This window comes from Anas acuta, chromosome 4 (assembly GCF_963932015.1).
Source record: "Anas acuta chromosome 4, bAnaAcu1.1, whole genome shotgun sequence".
Lineage (NCBI taxonomy): Eukaryota > Metazoa > Chordata > Aves > Anseriformes > Anatidae > Anas > Anas acuta.
The window spans coordinates 9558544-9582738 of record NC_088982.1 but is presented as its reverse complement, the minus strand read 5'-3'; the positions used below and the strand labels follow the sequence as shown (position 1 = coordinate 9582738).

Below are 24195 nucleotides of genomic sequence, written 5' to 3'. Positions count from 1 at the left end.
ATATGTATTATATATATATATAAAAATATATATATAAATATATTATATTAAATTAATATTTTATTTTGTAGAAGGGATACAGGACAAAGCTTTTGAAGATATCCAAAGATATCCAGTGAAGCTTTTTCAAAGTCTCTCGAAGTATGGAACCTCCCAATCACTTTGCATAGTCACAAGGAACAGAACTTCACACAGTAGTTTTAGGTAACTGCATTCTTACCACCTAATCAGAAGTTCTTTTTTTTTTTTTCCTGAAACCTCAGGCACCAAAAGCACAAAGTGATAAATATCACAACTAGATACAATAAGCCTGTTTGTTTTGGTGTATTAAATGTGTGTTTTTACTACCCTCCAAGGCTACTGACGCACTTTACAAAATCACATTTACTGCTATGTGGCACACATTTGGTCTGTTTAGGATACATCGCTGAAATCCATTGACTGGTGGAAGCACTGACAAAAAAACAGGAAAGACTCCACATGGCCATTGCCACTGGTGTTCTTTGTGTGAAATTAGAGAGAGACAGCATCACCCAGTCACGGACCATTGAGGACTGTCCAGTGGTATGTAGTGTCTGGAACACCTGCAGAGAATATTTCACACAGGAATAAAGACATGGCAGAAAGACAAGAAAGAGTTTGTTTTCTCTTGAAAAGGTTTTCCTCAGCTAGAAAGCTCTGACATTCACAACCTGGGTGACTGGACACAATTCTGAATATTAAGAATTAATGAATGCAATGCATAGACAAAGCGATTCTGCAAAGAGTCAGCCAGGATCCAACTGGACTCATGACATCTGTGCCAAACTGAAGTGAGCATACCTAAACACAAGACTTGCTTTGTGTCTCTATTTTTAATAGACAGAATGTGGTGCACACATGCACTCTTAAGTGATGCATGAGTCCAGTAAGTAGGTGCTGCAGAGCAGGATACGCAGAAGCCCAAGTCTACAGAAGCTTGGCTGAGTTTGTAAGCCCAGATGACCTAGGATGGCTCTCTGAGATTTGAAGAACCTGAGCAGCAGAATCCCTACTATTAACTTTCTCTTTATTTTTCCTTATGAAGGTGATTCTAGCCCTCCATTTCCCCCAGAACTCAAAGCTCACAGTAGCACACCTCAGTCACTGTTGAACAGTTTACTAGATCTAACAAAAATTATAGTTGCCCCTTATATTCCACTACTGAAGGCCTGTCATTTATTTAGAAGTCCTCTGAAACATTTAAGGGAAAAAAATAAAACAAAACAAAACATTACCTTATAAACTACTGTTGCCATAAATTGCGGATAAGGCTGCTGATTGGATAAAAATTCTCCAATAACTTTATTCATTACGTCTTGCGGGGGGAAAAAGTCATCCAGGAACTGTGGAAGGATCCGGGCCACTACTCTAGCTTCAAAAGGAAATCCCTTCCTGATCCTAAAAACAATAAACAAGATTTTATGATTTAATTCCAGTAAATATCTTGTTATTTTTCAATTTAATTGCAATAATCCAAGACATCACCTAATCTTACACTAACAATATAGCAAAACTAGTCTACCAAAGCCATTAGAAATAATTAGAAGTCATTCCCTCAACCAGACTCCCGTTTTTGTTTTTCCCCCTCTCAAATAGCACATACTTTTGAACCTCTCTAATTGCTTTAGAGACACGATTTCACAACAGAAAAATTGAAAAGGCTAAACAAGAACAAAAATGACAGGGAAATCACTAATGCTAGTTAATAGAGAAAAGACTATTCATAAGCAGAACCTTGCTTTCCATTCATAACATCTTTGCATCTCTTTCATTCAACACCAGAATGACCAATATATCACAGAGGAAAAGCAAGCTGCACCATACAGAGGAGGAAAGCTATTCCACTTTAAGGACAATTTTATTTAATGAACACTGATTGAGAAATCTTCCTAATAATGGCTGCATCTGTTGATGTGTCAAGATCAAGTTAATAACTGTTGTAGGGAACAATCATATTTTCTGCTTCTATATTCATTGTTTGTTTTGCTAACTCTTAGGAGTGATATTTTCACAAGTACTCAGGCACAGTTCTAGCTCTGTTCTCACTGAGAGCAGAACTGAAACCCTCATCCAGTTTTATGGAAAAAACACTGAACACTTAAAAAAATATAAATCATTGTCCTACAAACTACTATGCAAAATCTAACATGTTATGCTCACTTAACACAGCTTGAGATTGTCAGATCAGAACAGGGGGTTTGAAATACTTCCATTAAATGAGTTCCATGCGAATACAGAAATTTTACTGTACCCTTCCACTGTAATTACTTAACAGCCTTGAAAAGAGCAACACTCGGGGGGAAGGGGAAAAGATGTTTTAAACTCTTAAGGCTGATTTCAAAGATTAGTTCCTGTAAATTGGATTTATATCCTTGATTATGCAGAAGACATCCTGAAAAGCACTCAAGAGTTTGACCTGAAGGGAGCTGGAAATACGTTTATAAAGTATTATGGTTTGTGCAACAGAGTATCAGTTAAGAACAGGTCTGTTTTCCATTTACATTCCTGTACATTTGTGCTGCATTCAGCAATTCCATCAGTGTTACTGCGTATACTAGAAGCATCAATTTTAAGCTATGGTAAGCAGAAAAATACCATTAAGTATTAGATCTGTCAAACAGAGAAGTGACAAGACAGTGCCAAACAATCATTTCCCCCATGACACATTTTATCATGTTTTATCCTCTCACCTATCAAAAAGGACAGACACGCGTTCCATAGCCACAATCACAGACTCACTGTCAGGGGCTGCAGGATTTGCATCTGTGGAACGACTGGGGCTGATTTTTTCCTTTCCTAAAACAAGATAATTTGTTACAAAATGTGAATGCCAAAATAAGACCTTTTTTATCCTTAGTAGCAAAAACAATTGAAGAAATAGCACTCTTAGTAAGCTAACAGCTCTCAGCACAAAGGTATAAAAATAAGTAAATACCTGTGTACATGCAAGTCAGCATCAACCCAAGTGCTGCCATCGCTCTGTGGGGGCTCTGCACATTCACTCTGTCAACACTCAGTTTAACAAGAGATTCACTATCCAGCCTAGAAAGTTGCTCTGAAAGGAGGAGTCGTTCCAATCCTCTCAGGACACAATGATAAATAATGGATGGCGTTGATTCGTCACTTCCAGACACCATGACTCCACACATCTGAAATAATAAAAAAAAAGCCAGCTAGTTGTTTCTGAGGTGCATTTAGGTTATCTTCTAGCAGCATAACGTTATAGCTAGCATGTGAGGAACTGCATCTAAGACCAGTATTAAGAAAGCCTGGTAAAACAAAAACCTTTATTACAAAAAATAAAGTGTTAAATATCTCTGTTATAAATATCCTGGGTTACACAATCACCTTTGACGGGGGGCATTACCACATACCTGTATAATTCCTGCAGAGAATTCAGGACCTACATCAAGTGGATAATTCTCTATCAAATAGAACGCAGCTGCACACATTACTAAGATGTGCTGTTGGTTATGGACATTCACACAACTGTAAATAAGCAAAAACAAAGTTATCACTTACATCAAAGTTGCCTATGTCATGAACAGAGACAATACAAACAAGCCTTAGAAACACCAGGTATTTTTTCCACGTGAAATTTATGCAATTTTTAAATTACACAAAGTATCACCAAGTGATTTGCACAGAACTGCCACATGCTATACGGGAGCACTGGTTTTCATGGAAAGCTGGCCTAACATTCCCTTAATTTTTTTCAACTGTATAGTTACAAGCCAACATTGCTTGACTTGTCTAGAAGAAAAATATCGTTCATTACTGATCCTGCAAGTCTCATTCAAAGAGTATGCCTTTTAAAAGAAGAATAAGGTAAGGTTTAGGGAACACAGTTTACCAAAGAAGAAAAAAATTATTTATCTACCCTCAAATACCTTTTTACTTTTGTAAATCAAACATAAAATTGGCTCCAATTCATTTCCAAGGTTTCAATGAAACTGACAAAACTTAAGCTGTTTTATGCAACAACCTGCTTTAAAATGTACTGACAATAGTAAGTCTTTTTGTTCACACAAGCATGCAACAGTTCCAGTCAGAAGTAGAAACAGTAACACTGCAAGAGAAGCTAGTTTTTCAAGTTCCAACAAGGCAACCCTAAAAATCTTAATAAAGTTTTCTTTTTTTCTTAGTTTTTAAGAGCCAGGCTAAAATAAGCCAGTTTATTTCTACACATGTATTCTTTCACTGAATGTAAAACAGGGGAGGTTTTGTTGTTTTAAATGAAGGAGATGGTGGAAAGAGAAAAAAAAAATCTTACTGTGCTACTCCTCTCAAATTGGAGAGCAAATAATCGCTGATAATTGGAATGAGCTGCTTCGCTGTCTCATCAAGCAAGTCACACTCAAGGATATAAAGAATTCCATGCAGAGCTCCAATTCGACTTGGCATGTGGGTACTTCTTAGAGTGGATTCCAGCAGTCGACTTACTGGTTCAGCTACAGCTTTATCCTAATACACACAAAATAATTATTAAAGTCAATACTGGTAGTCCTGTTACTTGGAAATACTTGGGGAAAATTGCTAAAAAATCAGATTGCTAATAATTTATGCAAGATTGGCATAAAACAGAGGCTAGCTTATAACAGTACCTTGAATCTATCACGCAAGATTAATATATCTGATAAGAGGTAACTTGCAGATTCACTAGTAAACTGATACCACAAGGTGATCAAGTTAACTTTTAACAGCTAAAACAAGCCATCCCATAATTTAAAACCAAAGCCAAGATACACATTGTAAACTATATGTGATATTAGGGATCATTTACATATAGGACTTGGATAGTTGGGATTTTCTGTCTTTCCAACTACACAACAAAGGACACTTCTGTATTGAACTGGCTGGTAGATGTCTATAGCCTGTGTACAAAGGAACAGTCTCCCATCCACTCAACTATCAGTACAGTGCTCCATTTATTTGTTCTCCAGAACCAGATCTGTACATCCTTCTATCCATCACTCCTGCGTTTAACCTTCAAACATTAAGCTGGCATCAGATACTTTACCCCCCATTAACAAAGTTCAATAAACCTACAAGAACATGCAAAAACGATCCTAAAATGTGTTAGATTTGAAAAGCAAAATCTTATTTTTCTTAAAGTTTATTCTAACTATTGAAGAGAAATTGCTTTACCTTATTCTTGCACTCATGAATTATTTAAGACACAGGTCAGTTTTACAGCATGTGCTCCACCTGCTCTTTTTCCCTAGAGTTGCTCTCTTTAAGAAAATTTTCAACATGACTGACCACAGGACAACAAGCAACTCTTGGTGGACTCAGCCCCCCTTTCATTTTTCTCCCACTAAGCAAAATATTCATCTGTTTGCTTTTGAGCAAGTGCTACTAGCTCACTGAGTGGGTAATTACAGCTTAGTCAGAACAAGCTGATCTCTGGAGCTGTTCTGCTAAGTTTGGCATCTCTTGCAAAGACTTCCCTTTTACTGGTACTGCTGCAAAAGCAACTGCAAGTAGCTAAGTCTCAAAACCTTTCTTAACACTGTTATCCATACAGTTTATGTTAGTCTCAACAGTTATAGAAATGTTAGCTTTATTTCATAAATATTTCCACTCTGAAATGAAGATTCTAAACCTCCCTTATCTACATAGTTAAATTCATGCAAACTTGCATTAATTTCCTTTCCCTAAATTTGGGGTGACCACAACGGAGGTAAAACAAGAGCAAGAGAAAGAAAAGGGATTCATGACTATCAAGTTAAGTATTCATTTTGTGCACTGTCCCAGTCTCTTACAAGGGAAAAAAAGACAACAGAACTGACAGATTCTGCAGCAGAAATGAAGGACTAGTAACTTAGGATGTTCTACAGGCATCCTCTAATCCCTAGAGGCTCGTAATTTTGCAATAAATTTCCACGAAAATTTCTTACCATTCCTAGAACAGCAGCAGCTTTACAAGTGGCTGGTATCAAATACTGTATAAGAATCTCATCTTCTGATGGATGCACCTTTCGCAATTCTGTCAATGTAGTGTACATCATCTCAAACTGATTCCTTTCTGTAAATAAGTCTGATACTGCCAGAAGCTATACACAAATTAAAATCAAATACAAAAAAGCCTATTAGCAGCTCGCAAAAATTGACTCTCTTACAGTTGTCAGCAAATATTCTTCAACTGACCTATTCAACACAAACATCAACTCAAACGTTTGGAATAACAATTGTTAACCTGAGCAGAATTCCGCCACCTATCCCACTCCCAGTGTTTGTTTTTTTTCCCCAAAAAAAGGTTTACAAAAACAAATCCACTAGTGATTCTGGAAAACGAATGAGCATATTAAAACACCCCAAAACATACAGCACATACTCTCTCACAATGACAGCATCATCTAAGTATTTTAGTTATTAGTGCATAATGCTTATCAGAGACATTCTTTAGTCTTGCCTCTATACTTCAATAGTCACTTTAGTCCTTTAATACATCGATTGTTTTTGTCATTTTCTTACGAAGATAGGATAAGCAAAATCCTGAAGTCTACTTTTTGCAAATAGTCAATTACAGGACTGTCATATGACAATAAAGTGTTTGTAACACAGTAGTAGAATACACTATCCAGATATTTATATAGTTAAAGTGTTATGTTATAGCTGTGCAAGTTATATTTCTGCACTACCCATACCATACCGCTACCAAGGAAGAAAAACAGTGTTTCTTACATATTAAAAGACACAAACACTTCTTCACTCTGAACCTTTGGTTACATATACTCAATTATTATTCAGAACAATATTTTAGACTTACTGATCGCACCACTTCACTAATCAAAATGACTGGTGTTCTCTTGCTAGGGTTTGATGGCAGTATCCATTGACTATATAGCTCAAGCAAGAACTGAGAACAAGAATGTATGTCTACACCAGCCCGATGCTTCCTGCAAAGCACAAAAAGCCAGAGTTAAAATGGCTGTTCTTAAGTCCCACCAAAATGCTTAGTTTGAAATAAAAAACATAAATAGTAAAAATTCTCATATATTTTCAACCAGCATCCAATTTATAAAGCTGCTTTTATTGAACTCCGAATGAAGAGAGAAAAGCTGACTGATAAGTCAAAGGACAGACAAATAAGACACCTGGTGTTAATAGGAGAGGTTGGTGGTGAAGAAGGAGCAGGTATGTCATTCTCATCTTCTTCATCCTCACCCCATTCTTCTTCTCTCAATGGAGTGATATTATTTCCTAACCATATGGAGTGTATAGAGACCTTGCAACATGAAGAAAAAACAAACAGAAAAGAAACCCATCATTCAAGACCTTCATAATCAACTTTTAAAAAATCCAAGTCCAATGCATCTTTCATTTAAATTACAAGCAATGAACACACAGCCTCCAACATTTACATGAACTGCACATCACTTAATTATTGTTTTAAACCTTTGTCAACATTTTAGTTGAACTAACTCAGTACAACAACACAGGCAATGCTAAAAGTAGTGCACGCGCATGGGATACTGCCAGATGCTAAAACTAGAAAAGAATACGATGTTAAGTACTGTGACTCAGTTTCTCTATAAAGAAGAAGGATGCTTCATGCAAATTTTTCTTTATTAAGTTTAAATAAATCTACTGTAGGGTTTTTATTAAGATTAAAACAACAGTGCTTATTTTACATGCGTTTTTTTTTTTTCCTTTCCTAAGGACAACTGCATGCTTGCAATAGCAAAATAAAATCCAATAGAAGTTGAATCTAATACTAGAAGGGCTCTTTAACATGGGACTGAGAAGCAGAACAATTTAATAGCTAGCTCATGGGTAGACCTCACACACAAAAGCAAAAGTTCTCTGAGATACAGATTAATGGACTGAGAAGAATCACGATTATAATCTACTCTGAATATCAGAGTCCTCAATTTAAATTTGATGCTAAGCAATGCTTCTTAAATGGGTTTTCACTAAATTAGAAGAAAATGCAACAAAAGTCAAGCTCAAAGTTAAAACTTTAACAAACCTGTCCCAGTTTGTAGTCCATATCTCCTATTTCTCGTTCAGTATTGATCTGCAGTAAGAGTTTTTCATGGCTGATAAGAGCACCTGTAACAGAAAACAGAAGGCAAGTTTTTAAAATATGCTTTTCTAAATAGATCTTAAAATGGCTTAGTTTTCTGTAAACATGTAAACCTAAAAGTTTATCCTAAAAACTCCTAAAAATTCATGACTACTTTTAAAATGTAATAGAAATCTACTCCCTCCCCAACTCCTACAAAAGGCACCTACCTGTAGTAGCTGGAGAAAGTGATGGAACGGGATCCCAAGCTTGATATAAGTGATGAGTAGCAATATTATCTCTCTTAGATACCATTGCTTGGATTTCTTGTTCAACAATTCCCCTGATAACACTTAGCTTCCTCCCAAACCTGAAAGACCAAAAGAAATTAATTTAAGCAGATTTTCCTTTTAACATTTTTGTTCAAGTCTGACTAACTCGCTTTACAATAAAAATAAGCCTATACTTATTTTCATTAGCAGAGATACTAAAACTGAGAAATGTTTAGAGAAGCATTCTGCCCTCTGTTGCCTAAATAATACTTTTATTGTCTTTTAACTCGGTAGGTTTGTGAAGCTAAGCCCATTTGAACTCTTTGTAAACAGATCTACCTGTACATACAATTAATTAAAAAACAGTCAACACATTTTTGCTATTGCTAGATTAAGCTAATCATAACTACATATTAATCACAAGTATAAATTAACACATTTTTAAAGTAAATGAAAAATTACCTCGTGTCCAAAGCTTTTAAAGCTTTGTTGCGGGGCTGCTGTTCCAAACAGCTGACTGCTGGATTGCCTGCAACAGGTATTGTCATTGCACTCAGCACCAAGGAAGTTATGGCTTGTACTGCAAGAACATTAATTTGGGTCCTCTCTGTATCTTCCTGTAAAATGAACTTACTGTAATTTGAATTGGAAAAAAAAAAAAAAGAATCCTGAAAGCCCTGAGTATTAGTTTGTTACCTTCCACTGAAGTATTATCAGCAAGACTGATAACTAGACTTCTTCCTATTCAGAAATTTGGTTGACATAAGAAATGCACTAAAAAGCACCGCAACTAGCAGAAACATATCCTTCCACCTCAGACGTTCTACACGCATTCTCTAATCCCAACAGCATTAAAGCCTCAAAATGTTCATTTCAAAGTTTTAAAAGTATAGTTTCCCTGTTTGCATCTACCCAGTAGTTTACCTGTTGAAACAGATCATCAAATAAGAGCAAATCTGAGTTGGATCCTTCTCTGATGTGTTTTCACATTAACTGTTTTTATTAACATCTCTTTTAGGAATAAAACTCAACCTCATCATGAATTTTCAACAGCATTTTTATGGATATCATTGTCTAGATGCATTCGTTGCTCTAATGATTCATCTAAACCAAGATGCTACAGATTCAGTATTTAGCAGCACTGATAGAGGTGTCTGAACTCACAGGGACGTAAAGACAAGGAACTAAAAACAGAAGTAATTTTTCAATTTTAGTCACTAATATTCTGTTTGATAGGCTTATTAATAGGAGGATTTTTTTCTTTATTATAATTAAATTTTAATTTTAAAAACATTCAGTGAATGACATTACCTCTTGTTGGCTCTCTTCTTGGTCCATTACGATAGGCTGAGTTACAAGTACACCGAGCAAAGTAGCCCAAGTCTCCTCAAACTGGGTACGGCTGATCCATCCTAAGGAAACACTCAGAGATAGCTATTCAGGTCTTAATACAAACTTAAACATAGAACAGCATTAAAGAAGCAGCACATTGTTTCTACAGATTCAATTTCATACTTATTCCTACTCAACTTAGCATTTTTGTAATCACCATAGCTTCAATTTAAACTGTTCTGCTTTAGGAAGTGAAGAATTCTTTAGAAGGGTTTTGAACAGTATTATCCACGTGGTCTTCTTCAGGTTATTTCTTACATATATTTAGATATTTTGACTATCCAACTTTAAAAGCAATGAGATCTATCATGATTTCACAATACAGAAAAGCATCCAAAAGCTGCACTTTCTTTCCTGTGAGGACTGGCACAGAAAATCCCATAATGATCCAAGAAATCTTCATGCCTTAAAAGCAGAATGAATTGCCTAGAAACAGGCCATTAGAATTCAAGCACTTTTCAAAAGTTTTTCCAGACTGATTTCTAGCAATATATTGTAGAGGATTCTTTAACAGTACTCCACAGTTTATACTTATAATATCTGAAGTATTAAAAAAGCAAATGTCATCTTAGGCCTTATAGTGTTCAAATAAAAGACAGTACTTCACCACAGGTCATTCAAAATTAACCTGTAGATCAAGATAAAAAAAACATAGACTTGTAAGTATATGGAAAATTTGGTACATTGACAGCCTCATCTGTTAAGGAAGGCTTGAAATCTTATGCCTCACACTGTTCCCCCTCAGTAAACCTTTATATACCCAGAAGCTTTAAAGTGACACTTAAAATATTGAGTGTGGGACAGCAAATTCAATGCATGAATAAAAAAGGCAGGGTGGAACAAAACATTGTTAGACATGCTATCAAGTGTATGCTTCATAAAACAGGCACCAATTCTTACAACACACTAAAATGACTTCAGAGTTGGAACAATTTATCTCTACTTCTATGATTTCTGATTTTCACTCTACATTGAGAAAAATGCAAGAATTATTACAGCACAATTAATAACTTGCTCTGAAATATTATTTCTTGTCTAAATACGCAGCAATAGTAAATAAATGGTACCAAACTCAGTTATCTGATGATTTCACAACACAGGTAAATGCCCAATAAGTGCCATCTGTATTCACATTTATGTTTGTACATACCAAGTGTATTAATGCGATAGATGAACTCTTTAAAGATTTCTTTTTCTTGAAGAAATTCAACTGGGATTTCAGGAAAAACTGTGCCAAAGTCACCTGCAGGCTTTGGCGACCAGCCTAATTTCCAGACCTGATGAAATATAAAGATTATTACTATTCCAAAACAGTAATAGCATTAACATGACAACTATACGTATGTAACAACACATAGCACCATTCAAATGCATTCAGACATGAATGACTAAAATAATTCTCCAAACACAAAAATCTTATAGAAAGATTAAATAACACAGCATATTTTACACTTTTTTCTTTTCTTTGCACATTTCTCATTATGAATTAGTTATTTAGTCCTAATGTCCAAGAAAATAAAGTTCCCATCATACATTTTAGTTTAGAATTTATGTTATGCTAAGTGCCAGCTGAATCCTAGACTGAATGCTGAAAATTCACTGAACTGAAATTCAGGGAAAACAGTTTTGTATTAAAGATTGCTGAAAAAGCACAATGATGCATTCAAGAGTGGTCAAAGAAGTCTTAACCCATAAAGTTAGTATTTTTAGACATCCCCTCACAAACACCGTGAGGAGAAACTGTACATATGGATCAGAAAACCCCCTTCTGCTTTACTTCGTAAGCACCTAAATATGTTTCTGGTAATTGAAGTTTTTAAAATCAGCTTAAGTCATCTCATAACACTAACACCACATTGGAGGTAATCATGAGGTGTTATTAAATCCATATTGTGGATTTAATTAAATCCATATTGTGGATTTAATAACCACAAAAAGAAGAGTTTTAAATATTTTGTCCAAAGGATCCAAGATGAGTTAGGAAAGAAAGGTAACATACAACATACAATCCAGAAGTATCTGCATAGCATGCCACGGTACCACTACAAAATATCTGAGCTAGTTCACACACTAGGACCACCTCAGCATCTTTGTAGTACTTAGCACGGAGTAAAATGAACTTGCGAATTCAGATATAAAAGAAGGTAGCAGTGTAGATTTTACACTCCCAGGGTTATATGATTCTGCTGAGCAGGAAGAAATGTTAGCCCTAACAAAGCACCCAAATCCTATTTTTATGTTTTTTAATTACTGCCTGGACTTTCATCCACATAAGAATGTAAGGAACAACTACACTCCTTTCTAATCAGAATTCTCACTCCAAATTAACTCTTATTTAATATCTTTACAATGCTTTTCTACTTCATGTTTAAAAACCTAAACTGGGTGATCAAAGTAGCAAAATATAAGTCCTACTGACAAAAAAAAGATGCAGCCCCAATATTTGATCTTTCAAAAAAGTCATTCACTAGTTCTTACATACTGAAAATAAAACAGACATACCAAGGGAGGTACTCTTGTGTAACTGTTCACTAGAGGCAGCCTTGCTAAACTGATGATGATATTCTTGAGGACAGGAGTCAGAAACGCTGGTATACTGCTGTTTCTTTGATGCCCCAAAGCCAGGACAGTCTGTAAACATTCCACCATCTCAGCAACCATTTCACAAGCTGCAGTAACATGTTTATTTTCTTTGTTGAGAGAAAAAATAAATAAATTCAGTTTTGTGAATCTATTCAAAAGACACAAGTTAAAATCATCCAGAAAAAAAACAAGAATGCTTAATTAAAGAATATGTTGACTAAGAAGGACAAAGAGGATGTAGGATGAAAGTGTTATACAAGACTTCCATCTGGTTAAAGAGTACTACTACCACCCTCTCTGCAAATGTTGCTTGCCTGTCTCAGTGCTGGAGAATACCAATAGCTAACATCTGCCAGCAGAGCAGATACGTCAGTTTCCTAACCTCAGCAATAGTTGGGGCAAACACCGAATAGCGCACTTCTTAGAATAAACATTGATCAAACTTATCTATCTTATAAAAAACATTTTCATAACTGGCTCTCTTCTAGATCTGATAAGCGGGGTCATTTCTTTTAGGTGGAACTGGTCTCTTAATCTACACCAGCATAACTGAAAATAGAAAACAATGTTGCTGTCCACTCTTGCAGACTACATTTGACATTCGCCCCAATACAGTACTCCTATACAGTAGAAATGCACATAACGAATCTGCCATTTATATCAGAAGAATTAATAGATCGATTCTACATCTCCACAGGAAATTTAGAAATCCTACACCACTTTGAAGAGTTCAGTCTGCAGCATGCTGCACAGCTGACAGGACCCCCCAAAAGAAGGATCTCCCTTCATGTTTGGCTTTCAAGACAAAAATTATACATATTAAAAATGTTAACTTATACTTAATAAGCATTTATCAAAAACTAGTAAGCTCTCAGATAAACCCCTATTGTTAAAAAATTTAGTTATTGAAAGGGGACCTACTGTTTTTCCATCAGAAATAGAATTCACTGTTTACTTACTCTGTGCGTTTGAATCAACTTCATCCTCATTTAAGCCTTTTGAAGTATTCTTCTTTCTTTCAGGACTAAGAAGTTGATTTCCCGGTTCAACTGCAACTGAATTAAGACAAAAATATTTAAGACACAGACATTATGTATCTCATATATCATTTTTCTCCTCAAAACCACATAGTAGCATTATATATTTACATTTCCAAGGAATCTGCTAGGTTCAAAAGTAAACACAAGGTTTTAAATGTGAAATTAAAACAGTTAAAATAAGGTTGTCAAAGAAATAACTAGAAAGGATTCACAAGAAACATTCCAGACACCTAGCGGTGATGACTGACAATTAAGGAATTCTTTTCATAGGTGTTCAAAGTGGACTCACCTGCTTCTATAATAAACCTAATGCAGTTAATTAAGGAGCAAGCATATGTCACATTAACTGCAGAGGCCAACAAATTCCAGAGGTTAGGCTGCTGTAATGTCAAACAGCAACAATCCAGAGCAGCTTGAAGATCTATACTTAGTGGAAGCTGGTCATGCATTAAACGCCATGATAATGCCTATGGAAAAATCAAAATTTCCCGTTAATATCAAATTCTCCCAATACGCGAATTTATAGCTGAAAGCTGTTTTTTCTATACAATTTGCTAATAAGAACCTTACATATTACTGTATAGAATATGTTTCTTTTCTAAGAAAGCAGCAAATTACAAAAAACATGAGTATTAAATGGGAAAAAAGAAAACAAAAACAAACAACAAAATAAAAAAAGTCAAAGGTAAACCTTTTCTATTCAACATCCAAAAAGTGCTGGACATTTCTCCCAAATGCCAAGATCATTCCATCAACCTCTTCTCGTAAAAAGCTACCCTTGCCCCATAATCCAACTGGATTTTCTATCACAGATCAAGTAAAATAACCACTGAATAAACTTCTACAGTAAGACAAAAAAGCTGTCCAGATCAAAAGTCACTTCACAGTGATCAATTTAAGTCAAAGTTGCTTCCTCTACCAGTATTTCATTACATCTTTATTTATGGTTTAGTTTCTTACCTCTACTGACATAACCACAAATTTCAGGATATCATCCTCTTTATCAGGAGGAACACGGAGACCCGTTGGTAGTTTTGAGAGTAACAACAAATACTGAGCCAGAGCACGACAAAGTGTCATCACTGACCGATACATCGCCTCATCTCCTAGAAGAAAAGACTGAATGAAATCTAGCAGTTTTAATTTTTCCCATCAACAAATATTTTTCAGAATTATCTCATAGGCACTTTTATACCAAGTTATCTTGATATTTTCTTTTAAAAAGGTCATGAATTGACAAGATATCTGTCAACTACCTTTGCAGAGAAGAGAATAAACTTAAAAAGACCACTGTTTCTATTACCAAAGATATCGCTTAGCTTTTTCCAGTAGGCTGATGGCTCAGTTGGCAATAGTGGTTGGAAAACCTGGTGGTTTGCAGGAAGGTTTAGTACAGTGGTAGACACATGGTCCAGAGTTACCCTCCGAGATGTTTCAAAGAGGCTACTCTTCTGGTCTCTTGAGATTTCGTTCATGCCAAGGCTTAAACAAGGCGCTAACAAGCTTAGGTTGAATTCCTGAAATCAAACAGTAAATAAAAAGTAAAGAAATTACTTTTAAAGAGAATCTAAGTATTTGATGGAACTATTCTGGCAAATTAATAGTTTATTAAGTTAACTTATAAGACCTCCACTCTTTTAAATTATGTAACAGCACCATAATTAAGGTCACATTTGTTCTATTTAATTTCTAAACACCAATATGCTGGACTGGAAAGGAAAAACAACATTCAGTACAAATTTTCAGAACAATACGTGAATAAAGCTCTGATGACCTGCATATATGAAATCTTCAAGAATAGGTGCCAAGCAAGTATTTACTATAATGGAAACAACATTAAGGCATATGGAAAATAAGGCAATTGGTGACAGCCAACACAGCTTCACTAAGGGCAGAATTGCGCCTGACAAATCTGGTGACCTACAACAGCATTATGGCATTGGTGGATAGGGGAAGAGCAACTGACACCATCTACCTGGACTGGTGCAGAGTATTTGACACTGTCCCCCATGATATCCTTGTTTCTAAACTGGAGACAAGGATTTAACAAATGGACAACTCGGTGGAAGTGGCTAGATGGTTGCACTCAAAGTGTTGCAGTTAATATCTCAATGTCCAAGTGAAGATCAGTGATGAGCAGTGGTGTTCCTCGGGTCAGTATTGGGACCGGTGCTGTTTAACATCTTTGTTCCAGTGACATGGACAGAGTGATTGACACTATGGACAGTGCTGATGGCACCAAGCTGCGTAGTGCGGTTGACCTGCTCTAAGGAAGAAATGCAATCCAGAGGGTCCTTGACAGATCCTTGACTCTCTCTCCAATGAAAACAGGCTGAGAGAGCTGGAGTTGTTCAGCCTGCAAAAGAGAAGGCTCCAGGGCGAACTTATAGCAGTCTTCCAGTACCCTAAGAAGGCTACAGGAAAGCTGGGGAGGGACTCTTTGTCAGGGAGCATGGTGACAGGACAAAGAGTAATGGTTTTAAACAAAAAGAGGGTAGGTTTAGATTAGATATATGGAAGAAATTTTTTAATTCAGAAGGTTGTGAGGCACTGGAACAGGTTGCCCAGAGAAGCTGTGGATGTCCCATGTGGAAGTGCTTTGGGCAACCTTGTCTGGTGGGACATGTCCCTGCCCATGGCAGGCAGGTGGGAACTAGATGATCTTTAAGGTCCCTTCTAACCCAAACCATTCTGTGAGTCTATGAAACTGATTCTTCAGAAGATTTCATCATAAACTGCAAATTCCTCAATGGGGACAAAAAGGGACCATTTGCTGACAGTATGTCCCAGAGAATTTACATCCCTGATATGCAAAGTATAAAATAACCTACTGTCTTCTGCCTAAAAACTTAACGCATTTCCCTTTTTTTTTTTTCCCCCTTTTTGCCAACCTTATTTTCAGAAGTTCCTAAACCACTTTTGCCAGAACTTTCCAAAATATATCAAGGTAAACAGCTAGCAATTGAGCTCAAAATATTAAAATTTGGCAGAAATATGAGTAGTTGAGCACAGGGCTGAAACGTGCAAGCTCCATCAGTTATTTGATATGCACGTTTGGACAAGTCACTATCTTGTCATATTTGACCTGATAGAAGAACAACTACTGTCACCAATTCACAAACATCACAGAAATCTTAAAATTTCCTCTTTAAAACAAATAAACAGACTTGAAAATAAAGTGGCAAGTCACAATTTAGCTTACAAGCTTTGTCTACCCCTGAAATAACTCTAGTAAATTGAATTTTAAATTCTAAAAGAAGTTAGAAAGATAAAATACACCTTTCAAACTCCACACTTTTGGTATTTGAATACTAACCATGTTTCTTCTCAAAATGAGAAAGTGTAAAATCTATTCAAAAACGGCTTCCCTCTATCATTTCTGCATACCAGCAGCAAATGTACTGGACAGAATTCAAGTAAAATATATTCTCAGAAAACCTAGTTGTACATCATGACATATTTACTATCTGTGGCCTGTTAGAGCCATATTACAAGTCATGTAGCACAGATAAAGATTTCAGAAGCATCTGGCATTGTAAAAGACTGTATAACAGAATGAAGAAATTATGTAAAGTGATAAAACTGTGGATTTTTGTTATTATAATATATAAACTAACCTTAGTATTAGAAAACTAACCTGTAGTATTAGAAAACTAACATTAACAGCATTGCTAAAGACAGAGTTGAAAAATATTCAGTATTTTAGTTTCCCAAATGAAGTAAAATTCAGAATATCAACTACCAGGATCATATAAATTTCAAGCGCTTGTATTTAAAGAACCTAATCTATTAATACTACCGATTAGAACATTTGAAATACTTTATTACAATATATTCATTTGATTCAGATCTATCTGACAAAAAGTTACCTTGCAGGTCATGAAGGAGTTCAGATCAGGCTGAGGAATCCTATTTACAAGTTCTGCACCTTCTAGTAGTGCTGAGTCTGACTTGATGCAACACTGTGACCTCACTAGTGACACATACCAGTCCTTTAATAACGGAAAAATAAATTTAGTACATATTTGTTTTCAGAAAATAACATTTTGAGGGGTGGGAGAAAATTGCCTACTGGCACTGAATTGTGGTCCTTTTAGAGATAAATAGGCCACATTAATGTCAACAAAAAGAAAAAAGCAAAGAAACTACGAAACTAGCAATAATAAAAACATCAGAAAAAGCAAAATAGGTAACAGGTGAATGGCCCATTGTAAAACAGACAAATAGATATTCTTGGCAAGTTGTCTATTTCCATGGAGTCTGGACATCAAATAAGGTAAAAGAAAGTTTAGCATATAGCACAGATATACTAGGATTGTAAAGCTGATGAGAGTGTCTAGAAAATAACCACTGTTATACCTACTGATAACTACTGTTGTGCAGTCAAACACAACAGTAATAGACAAAAAAATACTTTAACAAAGGAATAATCACTGGCCAAATATTTTGCAAGGAGCAAAAGATTCTTTGAGCAAAGAAATTTCCAAACATAATCTTACTTTGTCTAGAACTACAGTCTCTAAAGCTGGTTGGCCTTCTCCATCTAGCGGGTGTGAAGTAACCACAGGTGAAGGACTAGTTGTGTCTGGTGCTACCATAAGTCGAAACCTATCCAAGAGTGAGTAAAGTCTTTGGTGTCTGAAAACAGAAGAACATATCAAAGATCTAACTTAGTTTTATAAATCATTTAAAAATAAAACAAAAAAAAAAAATACAGTGAACAAATCCTAATTCTGTGAGAGAAAAGCACTAAGGTCATGAGCTCTCTGTTGGATACGTGCACTCACATAATGTGTAACTGCAAACTTCATCAGCTACCAGTACAGAAACAAATGAACTACCAACAATAAATAATTAAATTGACATAGATTTTGAACATATAAATGCTCATACATAAAATACAAGCTGTTCAATTACTTTATGCAGTATTTTTATTGAAAAAGAAGAATTAAGTTTAATGTACAAATCTGATTGCAGATGAATATACTCTAAGAGATACCAAATAAGAACCACTTCTTTAAGAAAATGGAAAACATAGTAAAGTTTAATTTAAATATAAGATTAAGAATTTCGTTTTGTGGATTTAGAAGCCACTGCCATCTAAGGGTTTTTGTTTGTTTTTCTGATTCCAGTACTGCTATCAATAGCATATACCTTAAAGTCATTTGGAGACTTTGGATTTTTTATTTATTTATTTTTATTTATTTTAACCCAAATCTAATCTTACCTAGAAAGGTACTCTACTATCAATCTACTGCCATCTTGGGTCTTGAGCTTTCTATTCTTTCCCTCTACTTCTATTTCCTATTTCAATCAACAGGTATTAACCGTGAACAGCAATGACATCAGGAAGATTCTATTACTCTCTCCAACATCAAATAAGGTTTTTGCAAGAATTGAATCATTTACCCCATTTTATAATAGCATTTTACTTTTAAAAAGTTCAGACATTAAGAATTTTATCACAGCTGTCTGAAAAAAAACACAGCTTGGACTGACAAAATTCTGCAAAAGTCTGAGAAAGATAAAGTTGCTTTCAGTAATGTAACTTTTGCCAGAGAATTAATTTGGGGTGACTTTCTCTAAAAAGTTAAGTTCTGAATGGGATGGTGTAGAGAAGACAATTTGATGTCTGTGAGCTTCTGGCTTTCCTGATTTTGCGATATATTTAAGAATTAAATTCAACCAATTCAACCGTCCTTGAGTCAAAATATGCATACATCTCAAATGGGACTTCTATTTTAATCTCCAAACAGAATTCACTATCATAATTTACCAAATAAAAAAAAAAAAAACAATTGCTACTACAACATTACTTAGCTTGACGTCTAAACATATACTGGTATCATTTACCTTGTTGCTAATCCACTGCTTTGAAGATATTCCTGAATTCTATCCAGTTCTTCAACTGGTAACTGAGTAATGCTGTTCTATAGGAAAGAGTCACAAGAATTTTATAGGACAAAAAAGAAAAAACTACCAATATGTACTTTGAACAGATTAGGAAATTCAAATGCAGATAAAGTGATAAAGTTAAATGCAATCATTCACATATTAGTGTTCTTATCCACAGAAATCACTTAAATTAAAATACATCAATTAAGATGTTTAAAATATTACATTTGATCATATTACTATCGTTATGCAAAGTGATCTGCAAATGAATATATTTATGTTTACCTGTAAAGTTGCAGCCAAAAGCATTTCTACCCGACGGCAAGCTAGTGTGTCAACCATGCGAGCAAGCACACGGAATGGAGTACACAGAAGCTTATCAACATACAATGTTAAGACAGCCCCAGACTGGCTGAGATGTATCCCCTCTAAGCACTGTAAAGTCTTCTTCAGAGTTGTAGGCTAAATGATGAAAAAACAAAAAAGCTAAATTACATATCTAATAATGTAGTAGGATTAAATACAAGGGTGTTGAAACAAACAAAAAATCAATTAGAATACGAAGATGTTAATGCTAATGAGAAAGGCATTTATAGAAAAGAACAGCAGCTGACAACTAGCTGACCAATATAACCACCAAATGAATCTCATGTAACTTAAGTATTTTACTCACAAGCCTAAGGCACTAATGCAGTTGCAGTAGACTTGTCCATAGACAATAGGAATAGAGAAGCAACTTCACCAGGTTGTTCAAAAAACTCCCACCACTACCTCCTAGAGGAAGCCCAGGAAGTACCATTCCCACAGAGAGTTCCTAAGCTTAAGAGGGATGCATGCATACAACCTTCCATCCCTATCAATCATCATCAGCTCCTTTTAAATCAGAAACTAAAATAATAAACAGAAATCATATACTGAATTTCTGAAGTGATATGACCCTCATCAAGACAGACAGATCAACTGGGGAAGGCATGAGCTTGAAATCATTTTCATGTTTATGGCCTATGAAGATGAACTAGCTCCTGTTCCCAACTCTGTAGTTAGTAGTAGTTACTCATGCAACCAAGGTACTGAAATCAAAGATGAAAGCTAGAGCTTTAATTTACCGCTCATATTTATTATGCAGATTAATATATTTATTATGCAGAATAATATCCAAAAAGGAAGAAAAGCAGCTTAACCAACTCTACTTGAATCTATAGACTTGATGGATTGGAACACATCTGACACTGAAATTGTTAATATGTTACAAGGTTCATTGTTTACGCTTTTTACAAGAGACATCAAAAATAAAATTACAAATTGATAAATTACCCACGAATGCCAGAATTTGCATACTTATATTTCAATTTAGCTTGAACTGATAAGTGGCTTTATTCTTAAAAAGCAAAAAAAAAAAAAAAAAAGCAAAGTTAAACTTACAGCTGCAAGATTCTCACATCGTGACTGAATGGCCTGGATAAAGAGACCACTGGCTGCTGAATTCCTGTGAACAGCGCTAATGAAGTCTTGTACTGGAGGCTCATGGGACAGATTAATCAAGTCCTGAACATGATTCACAATAAGCCAGGTCAAGTGTTCTGAATCATGTAGGTTTTGACACTAAAAGGGAAAAAAATAAAATCTGATTCCGGTAATATGCAGGGTAAGTGTTTAATTACTAAAAATCTTATCTGACACAACATGAAGTTTTCATCCGTAATTCCAGTAACTGTTTTAAAATAATGGTGTAAAGTGTCTATATTTTAATATTGCCATCATTATTTTTTACATGACAGTTTTTTCAAATGCTTTTGAACTCGTTGTAAATTAAGAGAGTCATGATGAAATTGTAATAATCTTTTTAATATCATTACAATAAATGGGAATTCATTACACAAAAAGGGAATGGCACAAAGTTACGCCAGAGGAGATTTAGACTGGATATTAGGAAAAGGTTCTTCACCAGGCACTGGAACAGGTTCCCCAGGGAAGTAGTCAGGGCACCAAGCCTACTGGAGTTCAAGTAGCATTTGAACAACACTGTCAGGCATGTGGTAGTCCGATACGGAGCTAGGAGTTGGACTCAATAATCCTTGTGGGTCCCTTCCACCTCAAGACATTCTATGATTCTAAAAACCCAGGTTAGAAACAAGTAAATTGAGAAGGTCATTGCAGAGATGCCTCTTAACAGAATGTTTTTTGAAATAAACATACACAAAGTCTTCTCTTCAAAGCAAGATTTTCATTTAAGCTTCTTTTTAAAGATTTCATATTACTACTGGCCCTAAACACAGCATGAATAATTTCTGGAAAGCAAATCCAAAGAGATCAGTCAATAATTAATTGTAAACCTACAGAGGTAAGTGGATATCAACAAGGAGTACAACAGAACAGAAGATTTCTAGAGCTTATCAGGTGATGCTGAGAAGCTGGTATTCTTCAGTAAAGAGGCTTTGGAGGGTTTTACCTTGGACAAGCTCTCATCTGACCACAGTGACTGAATGTCCATTAGGAGTTGAAGTGCTTTTTAAATACAGCTTTTAGTCTAGCTGAATCTGAAAGGAAATTAGTTGGCTTCCCTGAAAGTGCTCTGCAGTGCAAACGCAACTGCAATACTAGGTACTATGGGAAGGTTCACCTCAAAGGTACACTTCCAATGACTTAAAACACTAATATTAAAGGCATGAAGAGGTTGAAGCCACAGAAACTGCTGTCATCAGAGAACCAAAAATAGAAATGAAATGTTAGTGTAAAAGCTCTCCTCTTACACTACAAAAGATAGAAATGTGTTGTCCACTAGAAACTGTGCTGCTACTACTAATGTTGAAAAATCTAACATTTCTTAGTATGCTCCTAGCAACTCACAAGTAATGATTGCAATACCCATCAGATTGTTCTATTACCTACTAAGCGTCCTTAGACAAGCCCCATGAGAATTAGTTCAGAATAGAAAAAAAAAAATTCAAACGAGCTCATACCTGATCTTACAGAAGTGCCCCCTGAAAATGAAATCATTAGTTTGACAAGTTCTCAATTTTCACTCATGAACCAGACTCCGTTGATGCATACCAGTAATAAAAAATTGTCAGCCTAATAACTCACTACTGTAGTTATAAAATCCATAATTCAAAACTTACGACATAGTCACAGAAAAGAATGAGTGCTCCTCTTCTCACTATCTCTCGATTGCACATGCCGCGTTTAGATTCGGAATCTGATTCATCACTGTCTCCACATATCTGAGGGCTAAGTAATTTAGTAGTAGACAGACTGTGTCTCCTGCAAGAAGCACATTACATTTTATCACTATGGCTATTGAAACATCAAAAAAATTTGGAATGACCTACCAATAATAAGTCTTTATGCAGTATTTATTTTCCCAGAAATTTCATTTTAACATTATACTGCTTTGAAATAGACACCTTGCTTTTCATCACTCTTTACTTTCTAACAATTTTAGTACTACTTTTCTGTCAGTGTTCATTGCTTCTTTGAACAGTCTGAAGAACTAAACAGGTTATTTAAGAGAAAAACATGGGCTATTGCATCTCTGGTAGAATAACACAACATAATTTTGTGTTTCTTCACACCATGAGGTTGAACTGAGGTCAGAAATTCGTATTTGAACACTTCTCTTTCAAAGTATTAATCCATTCATGTTGTAAATCAAAATCAGACTTCCCTAATATTCACTGCACAAACATCAGAAATTTCTCTCAGATCAGTTTTTAATCTCCCTCTACAGTTTATGAAGGGATACCCACCCACCCACAGTGATCCCACCTTACACCCAAAGGAGGGATCATCCCCATGTCAGAAGTATCTGGCAGGTGGGGTGACCCAACTTCAGACCAAAAGTTCACCATTTTAGACAAGATTTCTGAGTATCAGACAACTCATGTTAAGTGACATCACTACTAATGTCACTTTATAATGAATCAGCACAATGCTGACAGTATGTTTTAACATTCAGTGCTAGACCCACTGACAGGTAACAGATGTACCCAGATCTTACTGATCAGACACACACAATGTATATCATCTGTACCTGCTGGTTATCTGCTGGAAGGTGAAATAAGACTCCACAGAGGCATGAAACCTGCTATATTGAATATTTTGTTACAGCTATTTACATATTTAAAAGTATACAGATGGTAATTTTACAGAGACGGGAGTTTCATAGTCTTCAAAGTGTAGAGGTTCCTTGACAGTTCTTTTGAGGAACAACTGAACACAGGATGCACTTCCTTAGTTTGAAAGACATACTGCCGGAACAGACAGTATGTAAATACACATATGTACAAAATAAACGCAGAACTACCTACCTCAGAATCTAGTAGTACTATTCAAGAGTTGACAAGCTTAGCAGATTAAAGGCTAGATTTTTTTCCCCATACAGTTGTACCAAATACAATTGAGAGACATGCTACTATTTTTAGAGATAAAAAAAAAAAAAACAAAAAACTTACTTTGGAGTTTGATGCACTTCTGACCACCAGTTGTAGTTGGTGTAATTGACAAGAAGAAGGATCTGACACCAAAGAAGAACTAAAGAAGGATGTGTGGGAATCATGGACTGAACAAGGTCACTCAAACTTTCAAGGGTATAGAAACTACCATCGGATCCATCTCCCGTAAAAAGCCTGGTGGCTGCAGCTGTGATTCTTCTGAACATTCCTGAAAATAATAAAAGCATATTAGAGTAACTATACTCTTGTCTGAATTCTGAAATTTCAAAATTTTCAGGGTACTCTGATAAAAGAAAAGCTGTTTTATAAGCCAGTACCATTCCTGGAAAGAAGGCATACTCTGCATTGTTGTTGTTGATTTTGTTTTTTAAACACAATTGTGAGGCAGGTCATGCAGTTTGCCCAAGGGCAGTGTGTGAACCACCAGCAAGCAGCTCCCAGTCTGAAACAATGCTTTAGGTAAGACTATAACTATAATGAAACCTATAGTCAACTTTATACCTAACACATGAAAACCTTTACCAAATTTA

At 35.5% G+C, this 24195-nt stretch overlaps 1 protein-coding gene across 3 annotated transcripts in view; it reads right to left on the bottom strand.

The window, feature by feature from the left end:
• The window catches only part of HTT (huntingtin), an 83549-nt gene that overhangs the window by 5410 nt on the left and 53944 nt on the right, over positions 1-24195 (bottom strand). For all 3 annotated transcript variants that reach the window (XM_068679761.1, XM_068679762.1, XM_068679763.1), the window contains 26 exons: positions 23666-23873; positions 22334-22475; positions 20637-20816; positions 19500-19676; positions 19173-19249; positions 17819-17957; positions 17189-17311; positions 14623-14836; positions 14280-14425; positions 13609-13786; positions 13239-13334; positions 12199-12386; positions 10847-10973; positions 9616-9716; positions 8767-8921; positions 8263-8402; positions 7997-8079; positions 7122-7252; positions 6794-6923; positions 5922-6077; positions 4295-4485; positions 3396-3510; positions 2957-3170; positions 2712-2817; positions 1257-1419; positions 424-584 (listed from right to left, as the gene is read on the bottom strand). In XM_068679761.1, coding sequence (XP_068535862.1) covers positions 424-584; positions 1257-1419; positions 2712-2817; positions 2957-3170; positions 3396-3510; positions 4295-4485; positions 5922-6077; positions 6794-6923; positions 7122-7252; positions 7997-8079; positions 8263-8402; positions 8767-8921; positions 9616-9716; positions 10847-10973; positions 12199-12386; positions 13239-13334; positions 13609-13786; positions 14280-14425; positions 14623-14836; positions 17189-17311; positions 17819-17957; positions 19173-19249; positions 19500-19676; positions 20637-20816; positions 22334-22475; positions 23666-23873 — 3841 coding nt within the window. The remainder of the gene's footprint in view (positions 1-423; positions 585-1256; positions 1420-2711; positions 2818-2956; positions 3171-3395; positions 3511-4294; positions 4486-5921; positions 6078-6793; positions 6924-7121; positions 7253-7996; positions 8080-8262; positions 8403-8766; positions 8922-9615; positions 9717-10846; positions 10974-12198; positions 12387-13238; positions 13335-13608; positions 13787-14279; positions 14426-14622; positions 14837-17188; positions 17312-17818; positions 17958-19172; positions 19250-19499; positions 19677-20636; positions 20817-22333; positions 22476-23665; positions 23874-24195) is intronic.